We start from the raw sequence: 27238 nt of genomic DNA on the forward strand, positions 1-27238 counted from the left end.
AAGTCGTGCACAAAATAGTACCATCTTTGCTCCTCCATTTTGACCAACATCTGGAAGAGGCACTGAAAACAGCAAGACGAGACCATTTACATTGTGTCGGTAACTTAATTATATGCACAGCCAAGAATGACTTGGAAATGGCACAAACAACTGAGGTTGGTGGTGATTCCTCAATGGAATAGCTGCTAGATTATGCTTTCATCAAAAAGTGTATAAAATGAATGAGGATGCACCTTGCTTGACGTCATACTTCCGAACTTGCTTGCCGCAGAAGCGTCTGTCCATAACAGCATCGGAGAGAGTGCCCGTTGCATTGTCCTTATTACGATTCTACAACTATACAGAGAATACTCGTAAACTCTCCATCCTTTGATATGAGACGGGCTAATATCTGATTTAAAATTCCTCATCCGGCCCTCCTTGAGGTGCAACAGCAGCCGAAAACAAAATCGGCGCAACCAGCGCATAAAGCCTGGTGTTGTCTTTGTGGTTAGGGTGGCGGCTTGGAATCCTAAGGTCCTGAGTTCAAGCCCCGTTGGATGTTAAATTAATACCAGGTGGGGTTGATTCAGCCTGCCATCCTTCCGAGGTCGACGAAATGAGTACCAGTGTACTGGTCCCGGTGTATGCCTCGGTTAGAATAGGTGTACCATATCCCTGTGTGTTGTAAGAGGCGACCAGGGTTGGCGTCAGGAAGGGCATCCGGCTATGAAAACATTGCCTCAAGAAGGGAACCATGATTTCATGGAGCCCGCAAAAATGCTAACCCCTGCTCAGCAGGGAAAAATGGCTGTTAGAAAGCTGCTGTCTTTTAGTCGGGCACATATCTCACATGCATTCATTGCAATCACACCAAGAAAGCAATCTTAGTTCACTTTGAGGTGGAGAAAGGTATGCTGGTGGTGGTCATATGGCAGCTTATCTGCCGGGGTAGCTATCATTTCTTGAAGCGCGACTGTGTCGCTGATGCATTGCCCCTCTACCAGTACACACACTGGAACTGGTACTAGTTTCGCCGACCTCGGAAGGATGACAGACTGAGTCAACCCCTTGGTGTATTAATTCAGCGGCTGACAGGGCTTGAACTCAGGACCCTAGGATCCCATGCCGCCACCCTAACCACGGAGCCAACACCAGGCTACATCAAAGGTATGCTGAAAGCAGTAGCAGGCAAAAGTGAAATGATTGACAACCCAGGGAAGAAATCTCCATCGTTAGCATTTTGAGAGTCAATAATGAACTTTCATGCTCAACTCGGCTCATGGCATCAACGTCAGGGGTGTAAGGGCAAGACCGAAGCCCACTTTGCAATGAGGGGCTCATCTTCTGACACCTTGCCACCACTGTGGTATCTTCCTTTTATCCTGTAGTACAAATCTGCTTGCTTGATTGACTTAACACAATGACACACTTTTACTGACGTCTGCAATTGCAATGCATATTATCTACAGAATGCGTCATATCAACTCCTCGACCCTACTTCAACAATACATGCCAGCCACCCAACCCATTATCTGAGTAAATATACCTTGCACCAGTGCAATTGACATTTTCCTCACAGTATTGTGTTTAAAGTTCTTTCAAGGTCATTGAAGTTCAACGAGGTATGCGATAATAACTTTACATCTGCATGACTTGGCATTTCAGTTTGCCAGAAGCAGTATCTTGAAAGATTACAAGTAATTACCCCACGCATGCGAAGTGAAAGGCAGGGTTAAGCAATTGGTTCACTTCTGTTGGTCTGTCCGTCTGTATACAAACACCAGTTTATGACCGAGGAACAACTTTATTTCAATGAATTGTTATATTTTGAACATTAATCAGAAAATGAACCTACAGTTTCACAGGCTCTGAATTTGTCCCAATCACGCAGACGCAGAGAGGAGTGATAATATTTTTTACTCTGTGTGGCTGTCCGGCAATCAAACAAATTTGAAAATCATTTCAAACAGGAAACTTATTGTTTCTAAGGATGTTAAAAAGGACACAGACAACAGGCACAAATAACATATTGCATCCTTCACGTGTTAAATAAGGTGGTGTAAAAGACGCCGCAGCAATGGTGGCACACTTCCGAAGTGTTTGTATTTTCTACAATCTTTAAAATCTTAATTTTATTCCAATTGAATTGTATATTTGAACAGTGAACATTGTTGAACACAAATCGTTTTTTGGCACTTTCAAAACCTTTCCGTTTAGCAGTAACTGGACAAAATATTACGGCATTTTTACGTCATCACGACCAATTAAATTTGCCTCTCGTAGACCCCTTCCATGTCCTTGTTTCTCTAGACTGTGTGGGATAAAGTGTTCCATGAACTCTAGTTATTTCTGCTGTCAGCTGCTCACTCTTGTGGGATTAAAATTAATGAATGTGCTGAAATTAAGAAAACCATTTTATGATTTCTAATAATATCGACAGTAATATGAGTGTTGTGATTTTGGCTGATCTTTGTTGAGGCTTCCTACCTTTATTGTCAATGGAAAATCTGTTTGGTGCATGAAACGGTCATTCCTGCATTTCAGCCCATTGCTGCTCACAATTGTGAGCTTGGTGGGCCATAAGGAACTCGATGGGTACACATTGCAGCAATAGGTACTCGTTCACCCGATGACCCGGTCGATTTGAGGTTAATTTCAAATCGGGATGGCTTTTAATTTTAAACCGAGCTGTCAGGATGGCCGAAAGGTATGCACACTCACCTCCCAACTGTCTAGCCCAGTTTGAATCCCGACCCAGCTATAAACTGTCATCCTGGTGTTTCACAGGCAGGGTGATTGATCCGTGTGTCCCGTCCCTTGGATGGACGTTAAACTGGGCGTCCCATCTGCCGGCATTAGCTGGTTGACGTTAAAGATCCCATGGTGTCCTTCACGAAGAGTGGGCGAGCTTTCGCCGGCACCCGAAATAAATTACAAATTCTTGCCCTAACCAATGCTGGGAGAAGGATGGCCAACCGCCCAGCATGACCCTTGCCAAGAAACTGCTTCGGCAGAACCAATGCTCTGTAACATGAGTACGATACATCGCATCGGAATTTTAAACCCAGAGCATTCTATTATGATTACCACCTCCATTGCATTGGCATCTAAATATTACATGATTACAAATGAGACGATGTATATCTATCTGCATGATTAATTTTCAAGTCAACTTGTAGCATATCCTTAAAGGTGTTGCTTCTGCCTTTTGAGCCTTGGTGTTGGTTAGGTGGTGGGTCTTTTCATTCAAGCGTAGTGGGTTGTGTTGCTTCTCGATCCCTCACTACACCAGAGAATTTAATATGGCTAAACGCAAAATAAAAAAACACTACAAAGCCAATGTCGTACTCGAAGCAGTGATGCTTCCATGCTTCTGAGCAGTATGTTTGTCTTGATTTTCTGGTCTGCCGACGTACATTTGCAGCGTGCAGTGTTCCAACCTGCAGCAAGGAAACATTGCAGATGGGAAGTTGCTCAAAGCTACGGCAATATTTTCAGGAAATCTCTTGGGAAACATCACAATGGTAAGGCTGTGGTATTGTGATGGATGTCCATGCAGAGTTTGTACATACCATGCTGTGAAGGGATTTGTATTTCATTGAACACCTGTTATACTGCCCTTGATGATAAGCTTATGAAGATTAGCTTGCATACAATCATCTTGTAAATGTAAAAGCATATTAATCAATTCCTTTTTCCGAATGATTTTGGAAGGCAAAAAACTTCAATCGCCAGTTCCCCCCAAAACATACTTATTTCCCTTTTACATACTTCGTGTATGAATTCTCTCGTTTGTTGAATATGAATGTTTGTATGGCTTGACAGATGTGTTTGAACCAATAACCATGATCAAGTGATTTATTTTTGTCCATGATTTTGAATTTTGTCTTTCAGAGTCAGTTCATCTTCCCTGATGGAAGCGTCTCAGATGCGTCGATTGAAGTTTATTTGAAAAACAACAATGAAAAGCTCGAGGTAAAAATAAAGGAATTCTGCATGAAGTCACTACGAAGCATTTGCAAAAGATATACATATATATAAAACACAATAAACTGTAAGCATTCAAATCTCTGTGGGAATGAGGATTTCTTTTGTGCTCAGCTTCAGTATATTCAGCTTATCTTTCTTTAGAAATAGTTTCTTTAGAATAGTAAGGTTATGAGTATATCATTAATTGTTGTGAAAATATAGGGCTCTCAATTGGCGGCACAGCGGAATAAAAACAAGAATAAGATACTCGGTAGAGCGCATACCGGGCGTACAGTTTGTTTTCTATCTGGGCCGTATCTGGATCTGGACCTGAACCAAAACCTAATTGGCTTCTTATCACCTCCCCAACTCATCCAACAAGTTTTGTCATAACTCGTCCACAATCTTTTGAAATATCGTGATAGACATATATTGTTTTTCGCCCTATCTCTCAATCGTGTTGTAGAATCTTTTTAAGATTATCGTATCTGGATCTTCACAAAAATCAAAACATTTCATCCTTGTCACACACACCCAACCTGTCCAACAAGTTTCTTGACTTCCAGGCAATAACTCGATTTATATGAAAACAATTTAAAAAAAGATATAAAATGTCACAGCGCCAGGTGTTTTTTTGGCACTTTCAAAACCCTTATTTTTTTTTAGTAATTTTGCTCTCTGGACTTAAAGGGCTCGCCCATATTTATGTACAACGAAAATGACCACCAGTCTATCAGTCGGCCAGCTAACCCTAACAGCTTTGATCTGATTTCGAAAAAAAAATGACGTGTATGTGTACTGTAAGTCATCATTCATTATCTGTGTGCCAAGTTTGAACAAGATCGATAAACGCATGTCCAAGCAATGTTTGAGGACGTGTTCGATACCGGGTTTTTTTTTTTTTTTTACAACTAAAATGGCCTCCAGTCGGTCATATTGGATCTGATCTCGAAAAAAAATGATGTGCATATGTAAGCTATCATTTGTTTTCTGTGCGCCAAGTTTGAACAAGATCGGTAAATTCATTTCTGAGAAATGTTTGAGAACGTGTTCGATACCGGGTTGTCGTTTTTTTAACCACAAAAATGGCCTCCAGTCGGCCAGGTTTGATCACATCTTTTGCTGACCTACCATCTTCCTCCGACTTCAGCCAATCCAAATTCACCATACACCTTCACGGTCTTTTTTCTTCAACCTTTCCTTTACCTACTTTACCAAATCTTTAGAAATTAAAAAAATGGTCCCTTAAAGTGTTTGAACTTCCTATTTCACACGTGTGGTTCCCTAAATTGTATCCAATTCATTACTTTTCTTCTTCTTCTTCAAAAGACTGTCATCAATTCCACCTTTCCTTCATCCCGTGTCTAAAAAGTCCCACTGTTAGAACGTTTCTTTTCTCCATTTTCTTAATTCACCTTTATTGAATCCTTCCCGTAATGTCTTTAATCGCATCTCGGACTTTAAAAAATTCTTAATCTCAGTTTGCAATGCATGTTCGTGTTCCATCAATCGTCCCTTTTTTTTCCAACTTCAGTGCCAATTCACCCCCACCGACTTAAATCTACCTCTTCCTAACCCCTCACCTGTTACACCCTCTCCTTACCACTCCCATCTTGCCCCTCATCCTACCTCCGCTCTTGGCACCTCTTCAACCTCTTCTGCTTCAGTATCAGCTCCTCCTCTGATGTCCCAATGTGTGTGGTGTTCTAACATCTGTGGGCTCCATTATAATCTAAGAGATATCTCACTCTTTCAATCAGTACACTACTCATCACCACAAACATGCTCATTTCCTCTCAGCACGCCTCCCCCTCTCTCCAACCCCTTAAATATTGTACCTCCCCCTGCCCACTCCCTTCTTCACCATACCACTACCAAGTCTTATCCTTCCCCTCTCCCCACCTCTCCGATCCCCCTCCTACACCTTTTCCATGCCTGCTCTCATTGTCTCTCCTCCCCCTCCAAGCTTCCCTCTCACCTTTCTCAAAAACTCCCCCTTTACCCTTCTCCCTCAACTCTCCCCCTCATGGCTCTCCCGACAAGCTCCCCCTGACTCCCCCTTCTCAAAGTCCCCCCTCCACCACTTCCACAAAGCTGCCTCCTTCCCTTTCCCGCTCTCTTCCAACTCATCCCTCCACCTCCTCCAATCTTAAACTTCCCTCTGCCCCCTCTCTTACTACTCCCCACTGTGCCTCATCCCATCACCACCGAGCCTTTTCTCCTCCGCATACGGTCCTCCCCCGAGCTCTTCTGCAATCCCGCACACTCTGTCAACATCTCTCCCTACCTCCCCCCACCTCCTCCCTCATCCTACCCCCCTCCCCTCCCATACACCGAAAGCTTCCCCCCTCCCTCCCTCTTCCTTAACAATGTGGAGTTCAAACATCCGAGGCCTTTGCTCAAACCTCACAGATTTTTCCATACAGGTTGCCACTGACAAACCAGACATAATCTGTTTAACAGAAACTTTCCTCCTTCAAGACGTCTCTGATTCTCAAGTATCTCTAGTTTTTCTCCCCGGTTACTCCCTCCTCTGGTATTACAGACCTGAGCCTCGTCCTGGTGGAGGAGTTGCTCTCTTCATCAAAAACTATTCCTCACTCTCCGTGCACTGCCCTCACTCCCCCACTGACCCCCAGGAATACCTCTGGTTACGGCTTCCCCTTCACTCCCACCTCATGTTTATATGTGTGTTGTACCGTCCACCAAACAGTGATGACTCCATTTACACCTCGCTCTCCAAAAACATGGACCAACTTCTATCCTCTCATCCGAACTCTCTCTTCCTCATATGTGTTGACTTCAATTGCCATCATGCCAGTTGGTTGGGTGTTGGTATCTCTCTCACCTACCATGGTTCTTCAGCAAAAGACTTCTGCAACTCATTGGGACTGACTCAATCGGTCAAGTTCCTGACCCGGATCTCAACCAATGGTACTCCATCTCTTCTGGATCTGATTTTGACCAATTTCCCTGAAAATACTGTATCTGCTGCTCTTCCTTCGCTCCAATCGGTTCATCTGACCACGTGCTTGTCAAAGTAAACATCTCTCTGGCTGTTATGAGAGAAGCACCTCACCGCCGTCGAGTCTGGCATTTTACTCAAGCTGACTGGCAGTGACTTCAAGCTGCCATCAAACCTTTAGACTGGTCTCCCATTTCTACTTTCTCCAACATCAACTCATCCTGGGAATTTTTTTTCAAAGAAATTCTCTCTCTCTCTCTCTCTCTCTCTCTCTCTCTCTCTCTCTCTCTCTCTCTCTCTCTCTCTCTCTCTCTCTCTCTCTCTCTCTCTCTCTCTCTCTCTCTCTCTCTCTCTCTCTCTCTCTCTCTCTCTCTCTCTCTCTCTCTCTCTCTCTCTCTCTCTCTCTCTCTCTCTCTCTCTCTCTCTCTCTCTCTCTCTCTCTCTCTCTCTCTCTCTCTCTCTCTCTCTCTCTCTCTCTCTCTCTCTCTCTCTCTCTCTCTCTCTCTCTCTCTCTCTCTCTCTCTCTCTCTCTCTCTCTCTCTCTCTCTCTCTCTCTCTCTCTCTCTCTCTCTCTCTCTCTCTCTCTCTCTCTCTCTCTCTCTCTCTCTCTCTCTCTCTCTCTCTCTCTCTCTCTCTCTCTCTCTCTCTCTCTCTCTCTCTCTCTCTCTCTCTCTCTCTCTCTCTCTCTCTCTCTCTCTCTCTCTCTCTCTCTCTCTCTCTCTCTCTCTCTCTCTCTCTCTCTCTCTCTCTCTCTCTCTCTCTCTCTCTCTCTCTCTCTCTCTCTCTCTCTCTCTCTCTCTCTCTCTCTCTCTCTCTCTCTCTCTCTCTCTCTCTCTCTCTCTCTCTCTCTCTCTCTCTCTCTCTCTCTCTCTCTCTCTCTCTCTCTCTCTCTCTCTCTCTCTCTCTCTCTCTCTCTCTCTCTCTCTCTCTCTCTCTCTCTCTCTCTCTCTCTCTCTCTCTCTCTCTCTCTCTCTCTCTCTCTCTCTCTCTCTCTCTCTCTCTCTCTCTCTCTCTCTCTCTCTCTCTCTCTCTCTCTCTCTCTCTCTCTCTCTCTCTCTCTCTCTCTCTCTCTCTCTCTCTCTCTCTCTCTCTCTCTCTCTCTCTCTCTCTCTCTCTCTCTCTCTCTCTCTCTCTCTCTCTCTCTCTCTCTCTCTCCCCAAGGGATGCAAACCCACGGTGTTGATCCGTGCTCTATTCTATAAGTGCTGAGCAACGAAGCAACACGCGTCATTTTTAAAGTGTTTAGTGTGACTCGGCCAGGGTCACAATGGAACCGTCGACCTCCCAGATGCAGAGAAGATCCGCTAACCACGATGCCACCGAGTCTGTTCGATGGAGACTTAAAGCAAATCCGACAGTTCGTCCTTTGTACGTTTCATTGTCAACACATCCACATGTCACGTGAACGTGCACAAGCCGCTTCTCCTGCAGTGACTTGTCTTTATATAACTTTATCGTCACAGAGTCATTTTTAGGAACATATAATGAGCATGATGTAAAATAATGAGCATCGATATAATCCTTCATATTTTACATGTTTCTTTATAAAATGTTAACGTACGGCCCTTCGGAAGGTGATCTGATCTCCTCGACAATCCCTTCTTATAGAGCGGATTTTCCGAGGATTTGTGTGTTACTTCTATAATGCTCAGATAATGATTTCCTTTTGTTTTATTTGGTCATTCCCTTCCTGGTGCATTCCCAGCGGAGATCTTGTTGCCGTGCAGCATCTTCACGCGAACATTAATCGAGTTGATGCTTTGCCATTGATCGATGCATCGTTTTTTTTATTCCATGAAGTGATCGATGATCAGAGAAAAGTGACATTGTAAAAGGTGGAATGTTACTGCACTGATTGGCGATGGAATAGTAAAGAACAGTTCTGTACGGGGTCAAAAGGTTTTTGGCCCTTTCAAAATAAAATCAGTTTCAGAACCTTAAACATTACTTCTAAACCAAGGGCATCAGACAATTCACCCACTGTTGGGAAGAATGTCGCTTTGAAAAGGGCCATTCATTCAGACGTGGCGACTCCCTTTGGATGTTAGGTACACGTAAACAAGTCCTGGGGCAACAGAAACTAGAGGGTTCATTCATAGAATAGCTTACCTCACGCAGTGTTCAGGTACATATCATAATTCAGTTTGAATTAAATAATGATTTTAAAGGTCGAAGAAAAAAAATGAATTCCAGAAATTTACCGAGCTGTTTATGCCGTGTCTTAGAGGGTGCAGGCAGTGGTTGTGCAGCGGAAGAAGGCAGTGGTGACGGTGCAGCGTGTGCAGGCAGTGGCGGAGGTCACTGGGTGCAGGCATTGGTGGAGGTGCAGCATGTGCAGGCAGTTGTGGAGGTGCACTGGGTGCAGGCAGTGGTGTAGGTGCAGAAGTAGAAATTGGTGGACATGAGGTATGGGAGACAGTTTTTGTAGGTGATGAGATGATTAAATATGTGGATTCTTCATTCTGCAGGAAGGATCGAGAGACAAAGAATTCTGTGTAGTTGTGAAGGAGCGGGAGTTAGGGACATTGAAGGAAGGGTAAACGATATTGTATCGGGTCACGGCAGGAAGAAGTTGGTTGTGGTACACCGAGGTGTGAATGATGGAGGGAAAGTTTACTCAGAGGTTTTGAAAAATAGACACAGGATATTGGGTAAGTGGCTGAAAATAAAGGGTTGTGAGTTCATGTTTTCTGGGATCCTCCCAAGATTAGGAAACAATATAGAAATTATGAACAGAGCAATAGACGTCAACCTATGGCTGGAAGAATGGTGTAGGGAGGAAGGTTTTACATTTAAGAAGTAGTGGGAATCATTGAGGGGACAAAGGGAGTGTTTCTGGAATGATGGCCGTGTGTTAAATCGAAAGGGTTGTAGTGGGAATTGAGGAAGGAATTCAGGCTTTTTTTAGGTCAGCGGAGGGTGGGGATGCTATAAAGGAAGGAACTGATGAAGTAGTTGTGATGAGTAAGACCAGGCAGGAAAATAGAATTTCAGGAAGGGAAAAGTTAAATATATTCTATACCGATGCCAGAAGTTTAAATAATGAGATGGAAGAGCTTGAAGCCAAAGTAGATAGCGAGGAGTATGATGTGGTTGCAGTGAGTGAGACATGGTTGAAGGAGGAGAGTAACTGGAGGACAGGATTAGAAAGCTACAAGGTGTATTGCTGTGATAGGAGGGAGAGAATAGAAGGAGGAGTAACAATCTGGGTAAAGGACAGCATTGTATCAAGAGAAAGGGATGACATTACGGAAGGAATTAACGTAGAGGATTCTGTATGGGTCGAGATTCGAGATTGTAAAAACTGTATGGGTAGAGATTAGAGATTGTAAAAACAGGAAGATACTGGAAGGATGCTTTTATAGGGGTCCGGTTGGGAAGGAAGAGGAGGAAGGAGGAGTACATGAATAATTCTAAAGGGCATGTGGAAAGGGAAGAGTATTGATTATGGAGGATTTTAACTTGCCAGGGATAGATTGGGTCCAGGAACAGGGAAAGGGCAGAGCAGATGAGGATTTTCTAGTTTTAGTCCAAGATTGCTTTTTATAACCCAGTTTGTACATAAGTCCACGAGGGGGAGTGCAGTGTTCGACCTCCTTTTCAATAACGATCCCAATATGGTGGAGGAGTTGGAGGTTGGGGGAGCATTTAGGATCAAGTGACCAAAACATTGTGTGTGCAAAGATTCTGCTAAGGGTTAGAGTTCAGGATCGTAGAGTAAGGCTATTAGATTTCAGGAAGGCAAACTGAGGGTGTGAGGAGAGAGTTGGGTGATGTAGATTGGGAGACTCTAACAACAGGACAATCAACATCGGAGAAATGGGAAACCTTCAAGGACCAAATGTGTAGAGTGCAGAGTAAGTACATTCCAATGAGGTGTAAAACTAGAAGTCGAAAGAGACCAGAGTGGTTGAGCAGTGAGATGAGGAATGTCATTAAGGAGAAGCAGAACTCAGAAGGCATTTATGCCTGGTGTTGGGATGGTGAGCTTGGGATCCGAGGATCCTGAGTTCAAATCCCACTCGGCTGTTGAATTAATACCAGGTGGGGTTAACTCTGCCTGTCATCCTTCCGAGGTAGGCAAAATGAGTGCCAGCTTGCTGGTAGTGGCGACCCGTCCAGGATTGTGCCCAATAGCCAAGGAAACTGCTAAGGCAGCACCAACACTCTGCACAGAGTATAGTCCCAATGGATGGATGGAGAAGTCATTTATCAGGTATAATAAAGAACAGGACTGGAGTTAGATTAATATCACTATTGGAGTAAACAGAGTAGACAGTAATAGCACCAGGGGTCATAGCCTGAGAGTAAAGAAGAGGAGAGTTAAGACGGTAGTAAAGCAGGGGACTTTCACTCAGAGAGTCGTTAATGCATGGAATGGTCTCCCTGGAAAGGTAGTTACAGCAGACCAAGTAGATATGTTTAAATTGGAATTAGATAGGTACCTGGAAGTTATGGAGATGGAGGGGTATGGGATGTTGGCAGGACCTTTCGGTAGCTCGAGCATTGATGGGTGATTGTGTGCATGTGTATGGAGTGCTGTTGGGGGAGGGGGGGTCTTGTCAAGGGGAGGTTGTGTGGTTAATGTTGTGCGTTGTTGTTTTTTTATACCCAAGTCCATGCTCCCTTCCCTGGGGAAGGGTGGGGGAAATACAAAAACTGCAACAACAAAAAAACACTTAATTAAATAAATAAATTAACATTTTGCATTTTCTTCTTTGGATCTTGTGTTGATAAATTAGTGTGGTGTTGATAATATGGCGCAGGCATAATGGGCTGAATAGCCTTCACCTGTGTCTAATTTCCTTGTGTCTTGTACACCATCCTATGATAACACGTCCAAGTGCTGTAAAACTGGAGGTTTTTTTTTGGAAGTGGTAAGAAGATTTGTGTTCAACAGTGTTCAAGTATATAATTCAGTTCAAATAAAATAATGCTTTTAAAGGTAGTATAATTAATTAATTCCAGAAATTTACCACGGTTGATGCAGTCTTATACACCGGCTTATTTAACATGATGTGACATTAGTCGTCCGTGCCTGTTGTTTGTGTCCTTTATGACATCCTTATAAACAGTAAGTTTCCTGTTTTGAATGATTTTTCAATTTTGTTTGTTTGCCAGGCAGGCAAAGTAAAAAAAATACTATCTCACGCCTCTCTACGCATCTGCGATCGGGACGAATTCACGGCCAAAGTACTGCTAAACGGCAGATTTATTTTCCCATTGGTGAGTGGTGAGTTATCGTTCTGAAACGACGAGATCCGTATCTCGCGAGGTTGGGCTTTTCTTCGACCCCGAATGAAATCGACAAGAGGATCCATCGAGGTACGCGAACCACTTTGGGTAGCAAGAGGAAGCTGTCGTTTCAGGTATTGAGCCGTCATCAGAGCAAAAAACAACAACAACAAATGAAGATATTCTTTGACCTACTGATTATAACTCGAGTCTTTAATATCTGATGGTTCAATAATTTCATTACATTCTCTGCAGTGTGTACGGTTTTTCAAAACCAATACTGAATATCAGTATATGGCGTAACGACATGCAAGTGCATCTTCCGAGGTACCACCTTCTGGCAAGGTCGACAAGAGAGCGCAGAGCTCGGTTCGATTCCCGAGCCAAAAATCAACTGTCATCCTTGCGTTTCACAGGAAGGGGCAGTGATTACACCGTCCGTCAAAATCGAAGTTAAGCCGGGTGTCCCATCTGCTTGCATTCCCCGGTGGACATGAAAGATCCCATGATGTGCTTCATAAGAGGATGGAATTGTGCGCAACCCACCCTCATGAGTTGTTCTTCGGTGCTTGGCCTTCAACAGGGGAGAAAACGTTTCTGTCCAACCGGGATAGACCAAATCGGTGAGCCGCCCAATGAGGGATCTATAAAAGTAGAGAAAGAGAGAACCTTCCTGGTTTTCTTACTCAATGCTTCTTCACTTTCACAAGGCAGTTAAAGATTCCATAATTTCTGATTCAGAACGTCTTCTACTTCCTCATTGTAACAAGGACATAACCTCCAGTGTGTGTGTGTGTGTGTGTGTGTGTGTGTGTGTGTGTGTGTGTGTGTGTGTGTGTGTGTGTGTGTGTGTGTGTGTGTGTGTGTGTGTCACATTGAGGCGCAAACACAGAATACCACTTCCGTCAACTATGTCACGACTTTATATTTTGCTTGAGGATGTGATTTTAACACTTCCTTATTCTTTCACAAATTTTGTACCATGAGCCTCCCAATCTTGAGCTCCATACTCAAGGATTATCATCAATGAGTTAGATCGTCTATGGATGCAATAAGAATGGTAACTGAGCTTGACTAGCTGACTAGAACTTATTGGACATTGTTGTTGGCTGCCGCAATGCAAAAACAGAAAATATTTTAAAATATCCCTTGTGTTTTTTGGGGGAGGGGGCAAAGGAGGGGGGGGGAATTGTTGGCTTGACTATAAATAAGTGATACAGTGATCGATATTGGTATATTTCTAAGTTCCCTCTACCCGATTAAACCACCCGATCTCCCTACTTTTCATTTCCCCGGTCTGTGCCTGAAATGGGTATGGCACAATAGTCAAATCAAGACAGTAGTTGGGATTGATAACCAGCGTCACAACATCACGAGGCATGTCCGGCCGGGTCCAAGCTCCGCAGGACGCTGTTACACTTTAATTAAGATTCGTTCCTGTTTCAGCATCAGCAAAACATTCCTCCATCTGTTTCAATGCGACCTTGTGTTGAACGCTATACATCATATGTTGGAGCAGTTCTGGCCTCAATGATGGCAGTGACTTCCAAGTTGGCTAATAATGATTCCACGTGATGCTAAACTATCTGATCTGGCTTCCTAATAGAGATTCACCATTGATGGAGTCTGATGGGGCTACCACAGGGGATTATACACGAGGAACGGATACATGGACATCCTTATAGCTGACCCAAACATTGAACTTGATATTTACCCAAAGCACCAACTTTTCTGCATTTTAGTGTGTTATGTGAATCCAGCGGACTCACAGCATGGCCGAGGGGCACGCGTACTCGCCTCTAAGCTATCTCGCCTGAGTTTGAATCCCAACCCAACGATATAAACCGTCATCCCGGTGTTTCACAGGCAGGGTGACTCATCAATATGCATGCCATCCATTGGATGGACATTGAACTGGGTGGCCCATCTGTGAGCATTAGTTGGTGGACGTTAAAGATTCCAGTGTCCTTCCGGGAAGAGGAGACGAATTATCGCCGACACCCTCAAAAAATTACAAATTCCTACCTCGTGGACTGCGGGTGGCAAGTGGTCTGTTCTTCTTGAAGGTTCATTGACACCATGTTACACTGCTTGCTATCCTTTGAGTATCGATGGCACGCCATCTTAAAATCCCCATGCTACCCATCTAAAGCAAAGTTGAAAGATGGCAAAAAGCTCCACCAGCAACGACCCAAAATCAAATTTTGAGTAAAATTTATTTTTTCCCCATTTTGACCCCTGTAACCCGAAGTCCCAACCCCTTGCGGCATGAACCGGAGGTCAAATCCCAAAAAATCATTACATGTTCATGCATCCCCCAATGTTGATCACATACACAAAGTGTCATTAAAAAATGTTCAAGAATGTGCCTGTAATTGCATTTCTTGGTTTTTGACCTTTTGACCCCACCTCAGGGGGCAGGGGCAAATAAGATACTGCTCTGCCACATTCGTAGCATGTGGATGTGGCGATCATAGCTACCAAGTTTGGTGAATTTCTACCCAACCGTTTAGGAGATTCTCCCCCCCACCCCCCCGGCCCTGTCTTTTTCAATAAGCATGAGGATAATAATAATAATAATTATAATAATAATAATAATAATGTACATCTGGCCAATAACAATTGCACTTAATTATTCATTTTTCAGTCTGTTTTTCTTTTCTTCCAGTTGTGTTTTCACAAGTACCTACTTTCATTCGTTAGGATACAAAGACGTGCTTTTGTCATTTCTGTTTCAATGGAACTTCTATCAACATATGAATGCCTCATTTTCGAATTGATTATTTCAAGAGGTGTTCATCAGAGTACACATGACGCAAGCAACGTCGTGAGTCATTTCCAATCTGTGTTTTTTCACCTTCCGTCATGTATCTGTTTACAGACGAACCTCGATTGGTGGCAAATCCTCGCGTCCTCTGAATCACCATGCTCCAGCTCCAGTGATGTTTTCAATCCGTATGAGATAAAGGTGAGCATGAGTCCCAGGTCACTGGTAATTCTCCAATGTTAACTTGGTTCTAGATACTGTAAGATTTATGTCGTTAATTCATTTTTTTGTGAAATATGAACAGATGTCACCACAATATGCATGTGACATTCTGATACCTTCAATGACCTTGAAATCTATGACAGAGCAACTCCAAAGCAAATTATATTTCATGATGTTACATGCACCAGTTTGTGTCTCTCAAGGATATGTTTAAAGGACAAGTGTTGAAGATCTGCCGATGTCTGTTTCAAGCTCTGTCTTCAACCCAAACAAACCACTCGAGCGCATATATATATATATATATATATATATATATATATATATATATATATATATATATATATATATATATATATATATATATATATATATATATTGTTACGAATCTACGCCGCCCAGCGTGCAAACGACCGCTTTTCACTAATAGCAGCCCCACGCCCACTGGACGAGCAATTCAGTCGTGACTCCCCGAAACAACGCCGAGAACCAGTCACGGGTGTGCCTTCAACGCACACCACGGCCCAGTCCGTATTATACCCACGCGCGACAGGATCAATTGCCGAATATCGATATACCTAAGTATTTGCGCGGGTAACCTACCGAGGGACCGTACCTCGGCGAAGGCCTGTTTGGACACGAACCGCTTAAGCGGTTCGTTCCGTTCTGGGATAACCGAGTGGGTATTATTGCCAGACCTCGCCGGACCCGATTCTATTTATCGGTATTCAAGGACCAACTATTATTCAGAAAAACAATATGGCACTTCAATGGGGGAAAATGACATGACGAACGGGGTACATTTAAACCAGCACATTTATTTTACACGTATACAAACAATGCAGGTATTATACAAGCACGTATACACAAGCAAGGAATTCAAAACACGCATGCGGTTGATTTGCGGAAACTGCGGGATGGGACAAAGACACGAGCAAGGCGAAAACACTACAACCGACTATTGTTTTACCATGTACATGGACTTAAGCAGGTTTTACTTACGGGACTCGGAGCCACAACATTCATTCAAAAGAAGAGCAAAGAAAAGACCCCCTCACAGACAAGGGAGTCAGACTGGGCCCGTGGGCCTTTATAACGTGGGGCTTTGGTGACCGAAAGGGCCCCACGAGATCGTTGCAGGTTGCCTGCACCCTCGTGGTGCCTTGATGTGGCGAGTCGCGACGTCCCATCCCCACGGCAGCTAGCGTAGCCGCGGTTGAGCTTGGGCCTCGTGGCAGGTAAGTTCTCTCCGGCTCTCCCCACATGCCCGTGCAGGTTCGCGCGACACAGCATGGCTGCACCTCCAGCCTGCGTCTCCTTCGCGACGCCCGGACCTCCACCGACTGACCGCTCCAAGCTCCCGACTCGGATACAAGCCCAGATCTCCACGCAGCTCCGGCAGCAGCAGCACAGCTCCTTACGCTGTGTCCAGCGGCAGCAACCACATCAGCAACGACAGCAACCCCAGCAGCAACTCCAGAGAGAGAGTGCGAGCGCTCCGTGCGCCCTTTTTATTCCACACGCTCCGCCCTCCTTCCAGAACATGCGGGAAACTTCCAGAAGGAAGCGTTTTCCCGCCAAATTAGGGACGCGCGCCGCCGCGGTAGTTCTCTTTGTCCCTTGCAGGGTGAAATTCACCGTGGAGACGCCATTCGTCCAGGGGAGGGGGAAAACGGGGGCCGCCTGCTTTCCCTCGACGAAGGCCAGGCCTCTGGCAACCGTGTGCCGAGGTGGAAATGTGGTGGTGTGGTTATGAGGGTTGAGGTGATCGTGGTTGTTGTAATTGGTGGCGCTTTGTGGTTAGGGTGGTTGTGTGAAGCGGTTGGTCCAAAATAACGATAGCAAAAGAATAACAGCTAACTCAAAGATCACAGCCCTGTCCACACGAATAAAAACCCATTAAACAACGGTGGGGAAATCTATCTGAACACACACTTCGCGATATAACTGAACTAAGGACCTTTATGGTGTTCTGCGAATTTCCACGCCGTAACAATATATATTGTTACGAATTTCGGTCCGCCGGCATGCGATCGGCCACGTAACTCGAATCGCGACCGTGTCGCCCACCGGTACGGACAATTCAGTCGTGACCTTCCTTAGAACTACCGCCAGGAGCTAGTCACGGGTGGGTCTTTCGACCACACCACAATCGTGCCAATCGGCCACCCACGCAGGATAGGGTTGTTCGCCAAACTCGACCTACCTAAGTACCTGCACGAGTAGTTAACCGGGCGATCGTACCTCGCCGCTGGCCGGCCTTGGACACGAACCGCTTAAGCGGTCCGTTCCGTGCTTCAGTGATAACCGAGCGGTGTTATCGCCGGCCCCGACGGGCGTGATTATTTACCGGGTGCTTACACCCCTCCTACCAATTCCTTCCGTGATGCAAGATGGAATTTTCAAACAAGGGAAAGGACACAACGAAACGGGGAACAGTTCAACAAGCACATTTATTGCACACTCAGACAAGGCACGTATTTACAGCCATACAGCAAGTCATGCACGTACACGTACAGTGAAAGCAAGCAAAGGCAGAGTTACCACGAATAAAGTGTCTTTATTTCACACGCACACTTAGACAATTCTACTTATAAGATGGCGCCACCACATGCATTTACACAAAAGCAAAGAAAAGCCACCCTCACAGACAAGGGTGGCAGACAAGTCCGTGGACCAAATGTACATGGTACCTGGATGAGCGGCCAGGTCCACGAGACCGAGGGGTCTTACCCGCGCCCTCGTGGCGCGATGGCGGGCAAGCCGCAATGTCAGCGTAGCCGCGCCTGGCTTCGTGCCCCTGGCGTGGCCGGTGAGCTCTCTCCGGCGTTCTCCGCGCAGGCACGTGTTTCACCGTCAGCACCACGGCTGGGGAGGGGAACGGACGGGGTTACTGGCGCTTTCTTAGCGCGGAGCTCGGTAAGGGAGAGGGAAATTGCTGACGCACCGTCCAACGAGTTGACGCTCTGGACCGCACTGGCTCCGATGAACTCCTCTTGGCTGTGGCCGCCACTACGCCCCTTCTCCGGCGGTGGTCCCCACTCAGCCCTCTGGTTCGCCTCTGAGCCCTCCTCCGCGTCCCTGCTCCACTCAGAAACTCGCCCTCCTTGCCCCTCAACTTCGACCTGAGCTCCAAGCTCCTTCCTCTCCGTCGATTGGCCCCCCGTCTGCCTTACCTCATCTGCTTCGAGCTCCGTCTCCCGACTCTGCCCCACTGACACTGCCTGCCGATACTACCGCCGTCTGCCTCTTCGAGCTCCGTCCTGTTCTCCGACCCCTTCAGACTGCCTCGAGCTGCGTTGTGCTCGTGCTTATATAGGCCGGGGGAGGAGTGCATATGTAAATTTGTGGATCACAGCGGGTTTGGAGGCGGGGCTACACCACCTGATGCTCAGCCATTGGATGGATGAAAAGTGGGCGTGAATCATTCCTGATCCTATTTCTTCATCGAAAGGATCCCATTCACAACCCATGGCATGACGTTCGGTAGAAAGGCGAAGGTGGTGGGAGTTTGCTGTGGTGGTTTGGGAAGGCTGTTGGTGGTGGCGATTTGGTTGTTGGCGGGCGTCGTTTGAGAGTGGGGGTGAGGCGATGTTTGCGGGGTGGGGTTGTGGAGGTGAAGGGGCCAAAGGTGGTGGTGGTTTGGTGTAGTTGTTTGGGGGTGTTGGTGGTGGCGATTTGGTTGTTGTGGGATGACTGGTCCAAAACAATGACAGCAAAAGAAAAACGGCTATCTCAAAGGATCGTAGCCCTGTGAACACAGAAATTCCCTCTAAACAACTGTGGGGAAATCTAACTACACAATTACTTATCGTCATAACTGATCTGAGGTCCTTTATGGTGGTCTACGAATTTACACAGCCGTAACAATATATATACAGTAATCCCCCGTTTCTCGCGGGGGTTACGTTCCAAACCTCCCCGCGCAAAGTGAAAATCTGCGATGAATGGACGCCTCCCCAAAAAATCGACTCGTCTGGTCTGGTCGGTTTGGCAGTGATTGGGTTTGAGGTGCCGGAGTTCGACTTGTCTGGACTGGTCGGTTTTGAGGTGCTGGGTATGAGCAGTGCTCGTCCAACGGCGGCAAATCTTTTTCCTTCCCGAAGCATATATCGAGCACCTTTACCTTTACCTTCTCCTGGAGCGTCCCAGGACCTTCCTCTGGCGCTTCGGTTCCTTGCCAGAAGCCTTAGAAGGTGCAGGGCGTTTGGGCGGCATCGTGGGGCTTGGAGAGAAAAACGTAGAAAATATTCCAAGTTCACAAGCGAAACTTTGTCTCGTGCGTTGTGTGACTGGTCGAGCGCCACACGTTATAATTTATTGCTTAAATAATTTATATTTTATATATTATTACCGTGATGTACCGGGGGAATCCGCAGAAAAAATTAGTTACGTTCCAAGGGAAAACCCGCGATGAACCGGGGGCGCGATAGGTGAACCGCGATGAAGCGGGGGTTGACTGTGTATATATATATATATATATATATATATATATATATATATATATATATATATATATATATATATATTTAAAAAAACCATATTTATATATATATATTTATTTTATTTTAAATATATAGTCAGAGCTCATGGAGGAGCAAGATTAGAGAACTGATCGGGACAGAATTGTGGGACAAAATAGGGAGAGACTTTGAAGATGAGGGATATGAGGCCTCGGAGAGGAAACAGGAGGTGGAAACGATGAATACAGAAGCAAACTCTCAGGAAGGCAGAAATGACACCACTTGGGAGAAAGGAAATGAAAACGAAGCACTCGGGGTCAAAACGGACACAGAAGCAACACGCCAACTCGCCAAGCCGAAGGAGAGTTGGCCGGACTTTAACAGGGCCACCAATTTGACGATTCAACACAACTCGGTATGGTTTGACATGTAAAATTGGATGAAAACACAACCAACAACACAGGAATGAAAACAAAATGGTGAAACACAACTTATCTGGAAGTGAGACCGGAAGTGACAACCGGAGACGAGTGCGAATTGAAAGTGAGTCGCCTGGGACCGGAAGTGAGACACCTCCACCTGAAGGCCATAATCAAGAGACCACGATCCATCACTGACTTTGCGCTTGCTCTGAAGGAGAAATGGTGTCACATTACACACCATGTATCTCCCAACATTTTGTACACAGCGTTAGTATCGCTGACGCAGGATTGTAAATCAAACCAATGACTGTTAATTTATAACACTATACTTTCTCACTTTCTCGACATTTTTGGGAAGGATAGTGTTATGAAGAGGTCATTTGGCTCTATACACTTGTGACGATCAAAATACAATGTTCACTCACCTTGAAATATCTCGTGGGTTTGATACCTGATCGGACTAAATTATCTGAATAAAAAAAGCATTTGTTGAATTAAGTGTCAGTGGGGGTGATGAATCTCGTAGAACAGTCGTGCGAATCAGCATGCAAAGCTGGTTGTTGGGTCTGCATTTATGTTGTGGATATCAAAGATCCCATGGTGTCTTCGAAAAGGGCAGGACATTGTGTGCCAGTACCATGGACAGATTTCCTGCTTTTAGTTATCTGTATAACTAGTACTACCTGCAGTAGGGGTGTAGGATTGGAGAGGGGGGGCAGTGTGGGGTGGCTTGGAAGAATGAGATATAGTCGGTGGAGATTTTTACCCTTTGTAATTTTGTAACTGTAACTTACCATAATTTAACTTTGTAAATTTGCTTTTCCCTGCCGTTCCTGACCCAAACCCTCTGGCATATCCAGATCTGTGACCATAGTCAAGCACCTTCTATTTTTCAAAAGGTGCATGTTTATTGTTTGACCTCCATCAGGGGTTTTGCTGGGATTTGTGCCTCACATCCTTTAGTTATTATGTCAGCTCACTGACCTAATAAAACTATTTGATGTCCTCAGGTCCGTCCGTCTGTCTCTTGTCTGTCAACAATTTTTATTTTTCTATCTCCTCCTAGACGTCTTGGCTGATTGAGTTCTAATTTGACACGATGATAGTACTAGTTACTTTCTGTAGATCGTCTGAGCCCTTTTTCGCATTTTCTCCTCAGGGTCAAGGTTACAGGGTCATCAAGTGCAAAATGACCGATTGGTCGAATGGCCTATAAGGAAGCATCGGACCGCTATAATTCATAATGGGTTTAATAGGGATTATTAGGAAGATTTAATTCAACCAACTAGTTCCTCGTTATCTCTGTCGTCTGGCCCTGTTTATAGGGCAACACGAGGTCCGCTGACTTCAACACGGCTTCGCGCGGTTATTTTAAATTCAATTTAAATTGTGTTTTCACTTTCCGTAGTCGCTAAGGTTGATTAACACTCGGTTGCATCAAGTTTTGTTTCCAAGCACACCGTCAAACCTGCTCGGGTGTATTATTTAATATGGATGTGTGATTCCTATTTTACTATCACGATTATTTTCTTGTATTGTTCAGTAGTAAGCAGTGGCATACATAAGATATGGCACGTGCCCTGGGCACCACTTGAAGGGGGGGGGGCAATAAGCAGTACTCGGTCTCTGTCAAGAATGGAATATTGAAGTTGAAAGACGTCAGAGACGAAAGAAACGAGTGGCTGATGAGAACTCGAGAGACGCTGGGAGGAAATGAAAAAGACAGCCAAGGAGTAAATGGAAACAGTCATGAAGGGAACACTCGAACGTCTCCACAGAGAAATGGACGAAAGGTTCGCTCGTTTACATGACACTGCCGCCAAGTTTGGGTTCCTTCTCGATGTCGAGGGACTGTGTTACGGCACGGACAGTAACAACCTAAACAAGAAGTGAGAAAATTTGAGCGAATTGTACAGCTCTGATGTTGATGGACAGCAGGTATATAACGAAATTTTGGATTTCAGAATGTTGCTATCAAGTCGGGCCAACATGAAAATATCAAGAGCTGAAGAGCTTCTTAAATGTATTGTTCAGTATGGAGATGAGAGCGTCTTCCCCGATCTTCGCGTTGCTATTCAGATAATAATAACCATCGCAGTTTCCACCGCCGGCTCTGAGAGATCATTCAGCAAGTTAAAACAAATACTTTAGTGTTTGAGAGCCTCCATGGGTCAAGGCAGACTCTGTGATCTTGCTCTGCTGAGTGTAGAAAGAGAAGAAACTGAAAAAAAACGGACTTCGAGCACATCGTAGACTAATTTGCATCAGTGAAAGCAAGGAAGGTGCAGTTGTAATTTTCATGGAGTTACATAATTTGTTAATTAAAAGATTAACGAGCTTGGGTTGTATTTTTGAGCTGATATTATGGTAAGGTTATCTAAAAGATGGGTGTCAGATGTTTGGACAGGGGCGCTATTTCAGTGCTTGCTATCGGCGCTATTTTCCGTAGATATGCCCCTGGTAGTAAGTAACATGAGGGCACCATCTTTGTTTGCCATACAAGCCGGAAGACCCATCAGTGTCAGCAGCAATTTACTCTATGTGTGAACCAGGTCACATGAGTGTTTGCTCCCACCGTTCAATTTGGATTGTCACCGGTAGGCAACCTTTAGGTCATGGCGCTCAGCATGCCGGTGATCACCGTGACCATCACGACCGTCACAGTAATCACCGGCATGCTGATTATTTTGAAAATATCGTAATGAGGTGTTGTTCATACATACATATACAGTATATACACCTCATTATATATACTAGTACGTGCCCGTACGTGGGTGGCCGTACGTGCAAAAAAAAACAAAAACTTTCAAACAACCACACAGGCCGTTCCTTTGCTCTCGTGTGCCCGTACGTGCGTGGCCGTATGTGCAAACCAAAAAAAAACAACTTTCAAACAACCACACAGACTGTTCCTTCGCTCTCGTAAACAACGACTGGATTGGGGCATTGTGTTTATCTATAAATGCGCATAAGAAATCGAGAAATTATTAGAATACATTGTCATCACTATCCGGAAGTGGTGCGTGCCCGAACGGAATGTTCACATGCATTCCACGAATTATTGCTTGTATTGAAGTAACAACTGCTGTGATACTTCTACACACAGAGTTAATTAAAATCCAAATTAAAATCAAGTTTATGCAGTTGCTTGCCATGAACATTTCTTATCTCTGGACATTGCCATGCATGAACATTGCCATGCTTGCCCTGTCTTTGCTTGCCATGACATTCGCTGCCATTGACCATTGCCACTCCTACGCCACGGTAACTAAGGCGTCCTTTCCCCATCGGCCACGCCCACGCAGGAACGTGTCTTGTCATTGGTTTGGTAAATAAATGGTCATAACTTGGGAAGCACTTGTCCGATTAATATCAAACCTTGTAAAGGCACATCCTCAGGTCCACAGCAATATACCTGGCAAGTTTCAATTATATCGGACCAGTGGTTGTCGAGAAACAGCGGTCACAGACACACACACACAGACACACACAGACACACACAGACACACACACACACATTGCTGGAATTATATATATATATATATATATATATATATATATATATATATATATATATATATATATATTTTCCACATGTCCGAACCATCTCAAATATATATATATATATATTGTTGCGGATTTGCGCCCGCCGGCGTGCGACGGCCACGTAACTCGAATCGCGGCACGTCGCCCACCGGACGGACAATCCAGTCGTGACCCTCTCGGACTAACGCCGGGAACCAGTCACGGGTGGACCTTTCGGTCTCACCGCGATCGAGCCAATCAGCCCCCGCGTGGGATAGGGTTGCTCGCCAAATTCGACCTACCTAAGTACCCACGCGGAGGGTAGACCGGGCGATCGCACCTCGCCGCAGGTCGACTTCGGACACGGGCCACTTAAGCGACCCGTTCCGTACTATCAGAATAACCGAGCGGTGTTATCGTCGACCTCGACGGTTCGATTAATTATCGGGCGTATTCAGCCCACTACCAACCCTTTACGTGAAGCAAGATGAGGATTCAATGGGAGAAAAAGACAAAGCGAAGCGGGAGAACAGTTCAATAATAAAGCACATTTATTCGCGGCACACGGGAAGCACACATATTCAATTCCACCAAAAGCACACACAAAAAAAAAGAAAACACAATTCCATTTACACAAAAAGCAAATATAAAAGCGAAAACAATGCAGAGCTAATACCGACTACCGAGCACACGGCAACACTTATACAATTCTACTTCACAGACGGCGCCGACAACACATACCCAAAACCAAGGAAAAGAATACCCCCAAGAATGAGGCGGGCCTGAGGCCGAGACCGGGTCGCGCCTACCCGTCTGGTGATGAGACGTGGAGCGGCGATGGCGCCTCACTCCGCGGGCCTCGCGGACAGTGTCTGGCAGGGGGTGGGAAAGGGGCCCCCTTGGTCGCACTATCTCAGCGCGGGGGGAAACAGGAGGGGGTTGCTGATGCTCGGGGTATAGAGGATCTTTATTATCCCTGGTGTGCGTCTCCACCTCGGCCAGGTCGCGCTGCCGGCCTTCCTCGGGCGTGCAGCTCCCGGCACCGTCGCGAGCACCCCTCGTCTGCCTTCGCCGCTGCCGCCTCTCCGCCTCTGGACTCTCCACCCTGGACTCTTCTTTGGGCTCTCCTCGTTCGACTCTCTTCAGCTTCTCCAGCTACTGCAGGCTTCGGGCTCCAGACTTCCACACCGCTCTGACTGACGAACACGGTCCTTTTATCCCCCCGTAGCTTCGCCTTTGACCCCCTCCCTTTGACCTTTCACCTCGCTCCCCATTGGCCCGAGAAAAAGTGGGCGTGAAGGCTTTTTGATCCACAAATTTGCATATATCGATCGTCCTGGAGGCGGGGCCAAATCGCCCCTCGCTCACCGATTGGACGGCAAAAAGTGGGCGTGTGTCGTTTTTGATCCGTTTTTGAAGCACAAAATCCGTGATTTTGTACACGCTGTTCGACGCGCGCCCTGCACGAGTCCAACACCGGTACCCACAGCGGCGCAAGAACGGTGGCGATGCTACGGTTGCAAGGTGTGACGTGAAGGTCGTGGCGGTTGTGGTGAAGCGGTGGTTGTGGTTGTTGGTTGATGTTGTGGTTGTGGTGGTAATCATGGCGGTTGGTCCAAAATAAAGATAGTAAAAGAAAAACGGCTATCCTGAAGAGTCGCAGCTCGCATAAATGACATGTATTCCCACTAGACAACGGGTTTGGGCCTAACTACACATATACTTGCCGAGATACCTCACCTAAGGGACCTGAATGGTGGTTTGCGAATTTGGTAACCACAACAATATATATATATATATATATATATATATATATATATATATATATATATATATATATTGGCATGTATTGGACTATTGTACGTCTCATTCATGAAACCTTTTGCATGCCACACGTACCATCATAAAAGCCTCTCTATTTGAGAAATATCCAAGACAAGACAGGGCAGTAAGCTTGATGTTCTTCCTACAAGTGAACCCAGTACTGAAAAGAACGATGATGATATGTTCTGCCACAATGTTGTTTTCCTCTATTTGCATGTGAGACCGGAAATACCTCAGCGTGCTCACCCAGACAAGCCTTGCACTGTGCCATGGGAGACATGACCGGTCGTCAAGCACCCCTGATGATCAACCAAAGGCAACTGTTCAGCGATATTCTTCTTCGTATCTCTGGAGATACCACCGGTAATAATGGAGGAGGAATACTGTCACAGTCGCTTATTACCGCACACACACACAGTCACACACACAAAGTGAAAAGCGAGGTGAAGCATTTGGTTAATTTCTGTGTCTCTGTCCATCTGTCTACAAACGTCAGTTTATCTTTTTCTTCTTCTATTTGTGGTTTATTGGTGTAGTCAGAGCCGCGAGGCTCGATAAACACCACGCATCCAAACTCAAAGTCACAACCAAAAATATGTTGATAAAATGGAAGTAAAGAATAGAAAGTAAAAAAAACCAAAAAAACAATAATAACAAGTCTGGAGACGGCGATGGTTCACAGAGCAATGTACACAGTTCACCTTTTTATTTTTTGACCTTCGAGGGGACGCCACGGGCAAACTGGCGGGAATCGGGAAAAACGTAAATGATGAAAGTTGTAGTACTCGAAGAGCACAACTTGCATACCAACTTTCATTCGAAACAGTTGAAAACCCTCGGAGCTCGATGCCCAATTTATTGATTTTTTTTGACATTTTCTAAGTTCATGACCTTGTGACCTTGACCTTGGGACGAAAATGAAAAATCGAGCTCCGTGCGGCTATGCAGGTGTCATTGGGCTAACCAAATACCGAAACCCCTGCCAGATTCGACAAACCCCCTTGGAGAAGATGTAACTTGAAACCGGATACCCCCTAAAAACACATGTTTTTTGGGCATGGCTCCACCCATAATGGGCGCAGCACGCCCATTCTCCGGAAAACACAACTCGATCATGAAACAAACCTCGTACCCTAATTTTATCAAGATCGGATCAAAACCCACGGAGCTATGCTCGGGACAGACAGACAGACAGACAGACACACACACACACACACACACACACCCATAACGAATATAGTGGTCACTTACTGACTCGTGAACCAACACTTACTGACTCGTGAACCAACAATAACATTATACTGTCAACCCCATTTCCGTTTTGAATTTCCAGACAAATTTATAGAATCGAGGGTACATCCGGCTCAGTTAACAAAGTGTACCCAGTACGCTTATTCAGAGAATACATTGAAGGATATAACTGGTAATCTTAAATCGATTGGGGCTTTTAAACCAGGTCTATTAAATAACGAATGGATAATATCCAGTGTGGATGTAAGATCGCTGATGAATTTAATAAGCTCCGACACATGAGTGCTCCACTTCGTGTTAATCATTGCATGATTTACATGAATCAGCAGGGGAATCCTGGGACTACCCCTCTGTTTATGGGTCGAGTGGTTGAATATTTTGTTGTAGTCAGCCTACCAAGACCCTAGAATATGCTTTGCAAAAGTTTTGATGGCATTGCTTGTTGATTTTTGGCCAATGGGTTCAAATGTAAGACCATACCATGGGGTCTCAGAATCATCCGGTGGCCAACCCGATTTTTGACCTTCAAGGTCAAAGGTCAAATGGGTGCAAAAAAATTTTTCCCCAAAAAATGTCCAGAATAATGTGTTCAATCATTTAAAAGCCTTAAAGAACC

At 45.3% G+C, this 27238-nt stretch overlaps 1 protein-coding gene across 1 annotated transcript in view; it reads left to right on the forward strand.

Moving 5' to 3' along the window:
- LOC147016119 (uncharacterized) overlaps positions 1-27238 on the forward strand; it is a 77074-nt gene that overhangs the window by 34679 nt on the left and 15157 nt on the right. Inside the window, exons 4-7 of the mRNA XM_085848848.1 lie at positions 3407-3506; positions 3877-3957; positions 15033-15119; positions 25593-25734. Of these exons, the coding sequence (XP_085704974.1) occupies positions 3407-3506; positions 3877-3957; positions 15033-15119; positions 25593-25734 (410 nt within the window). The remainder of the gene's footprint in view (positions 1-3406; positions 3507-3876; positions 3958-15032; positions 15120-25592; positions 25735-27238) is intronic.

Source organism: Eptatretus burgeri, chromosome 12, assembly GCF_056783735.1.
Source record: "Eptatretus burgeri isolate ZD-2024b chromosome 12, Ebu_testis_v1, whole genome shotgun sequence".
NCBI classification, from domain to species: Eukaryota; Metazoa; Chordata; class Myxini; order Myxiniformes; family Myxinidae; genus Eptatretus; species Eptatretus burgeri.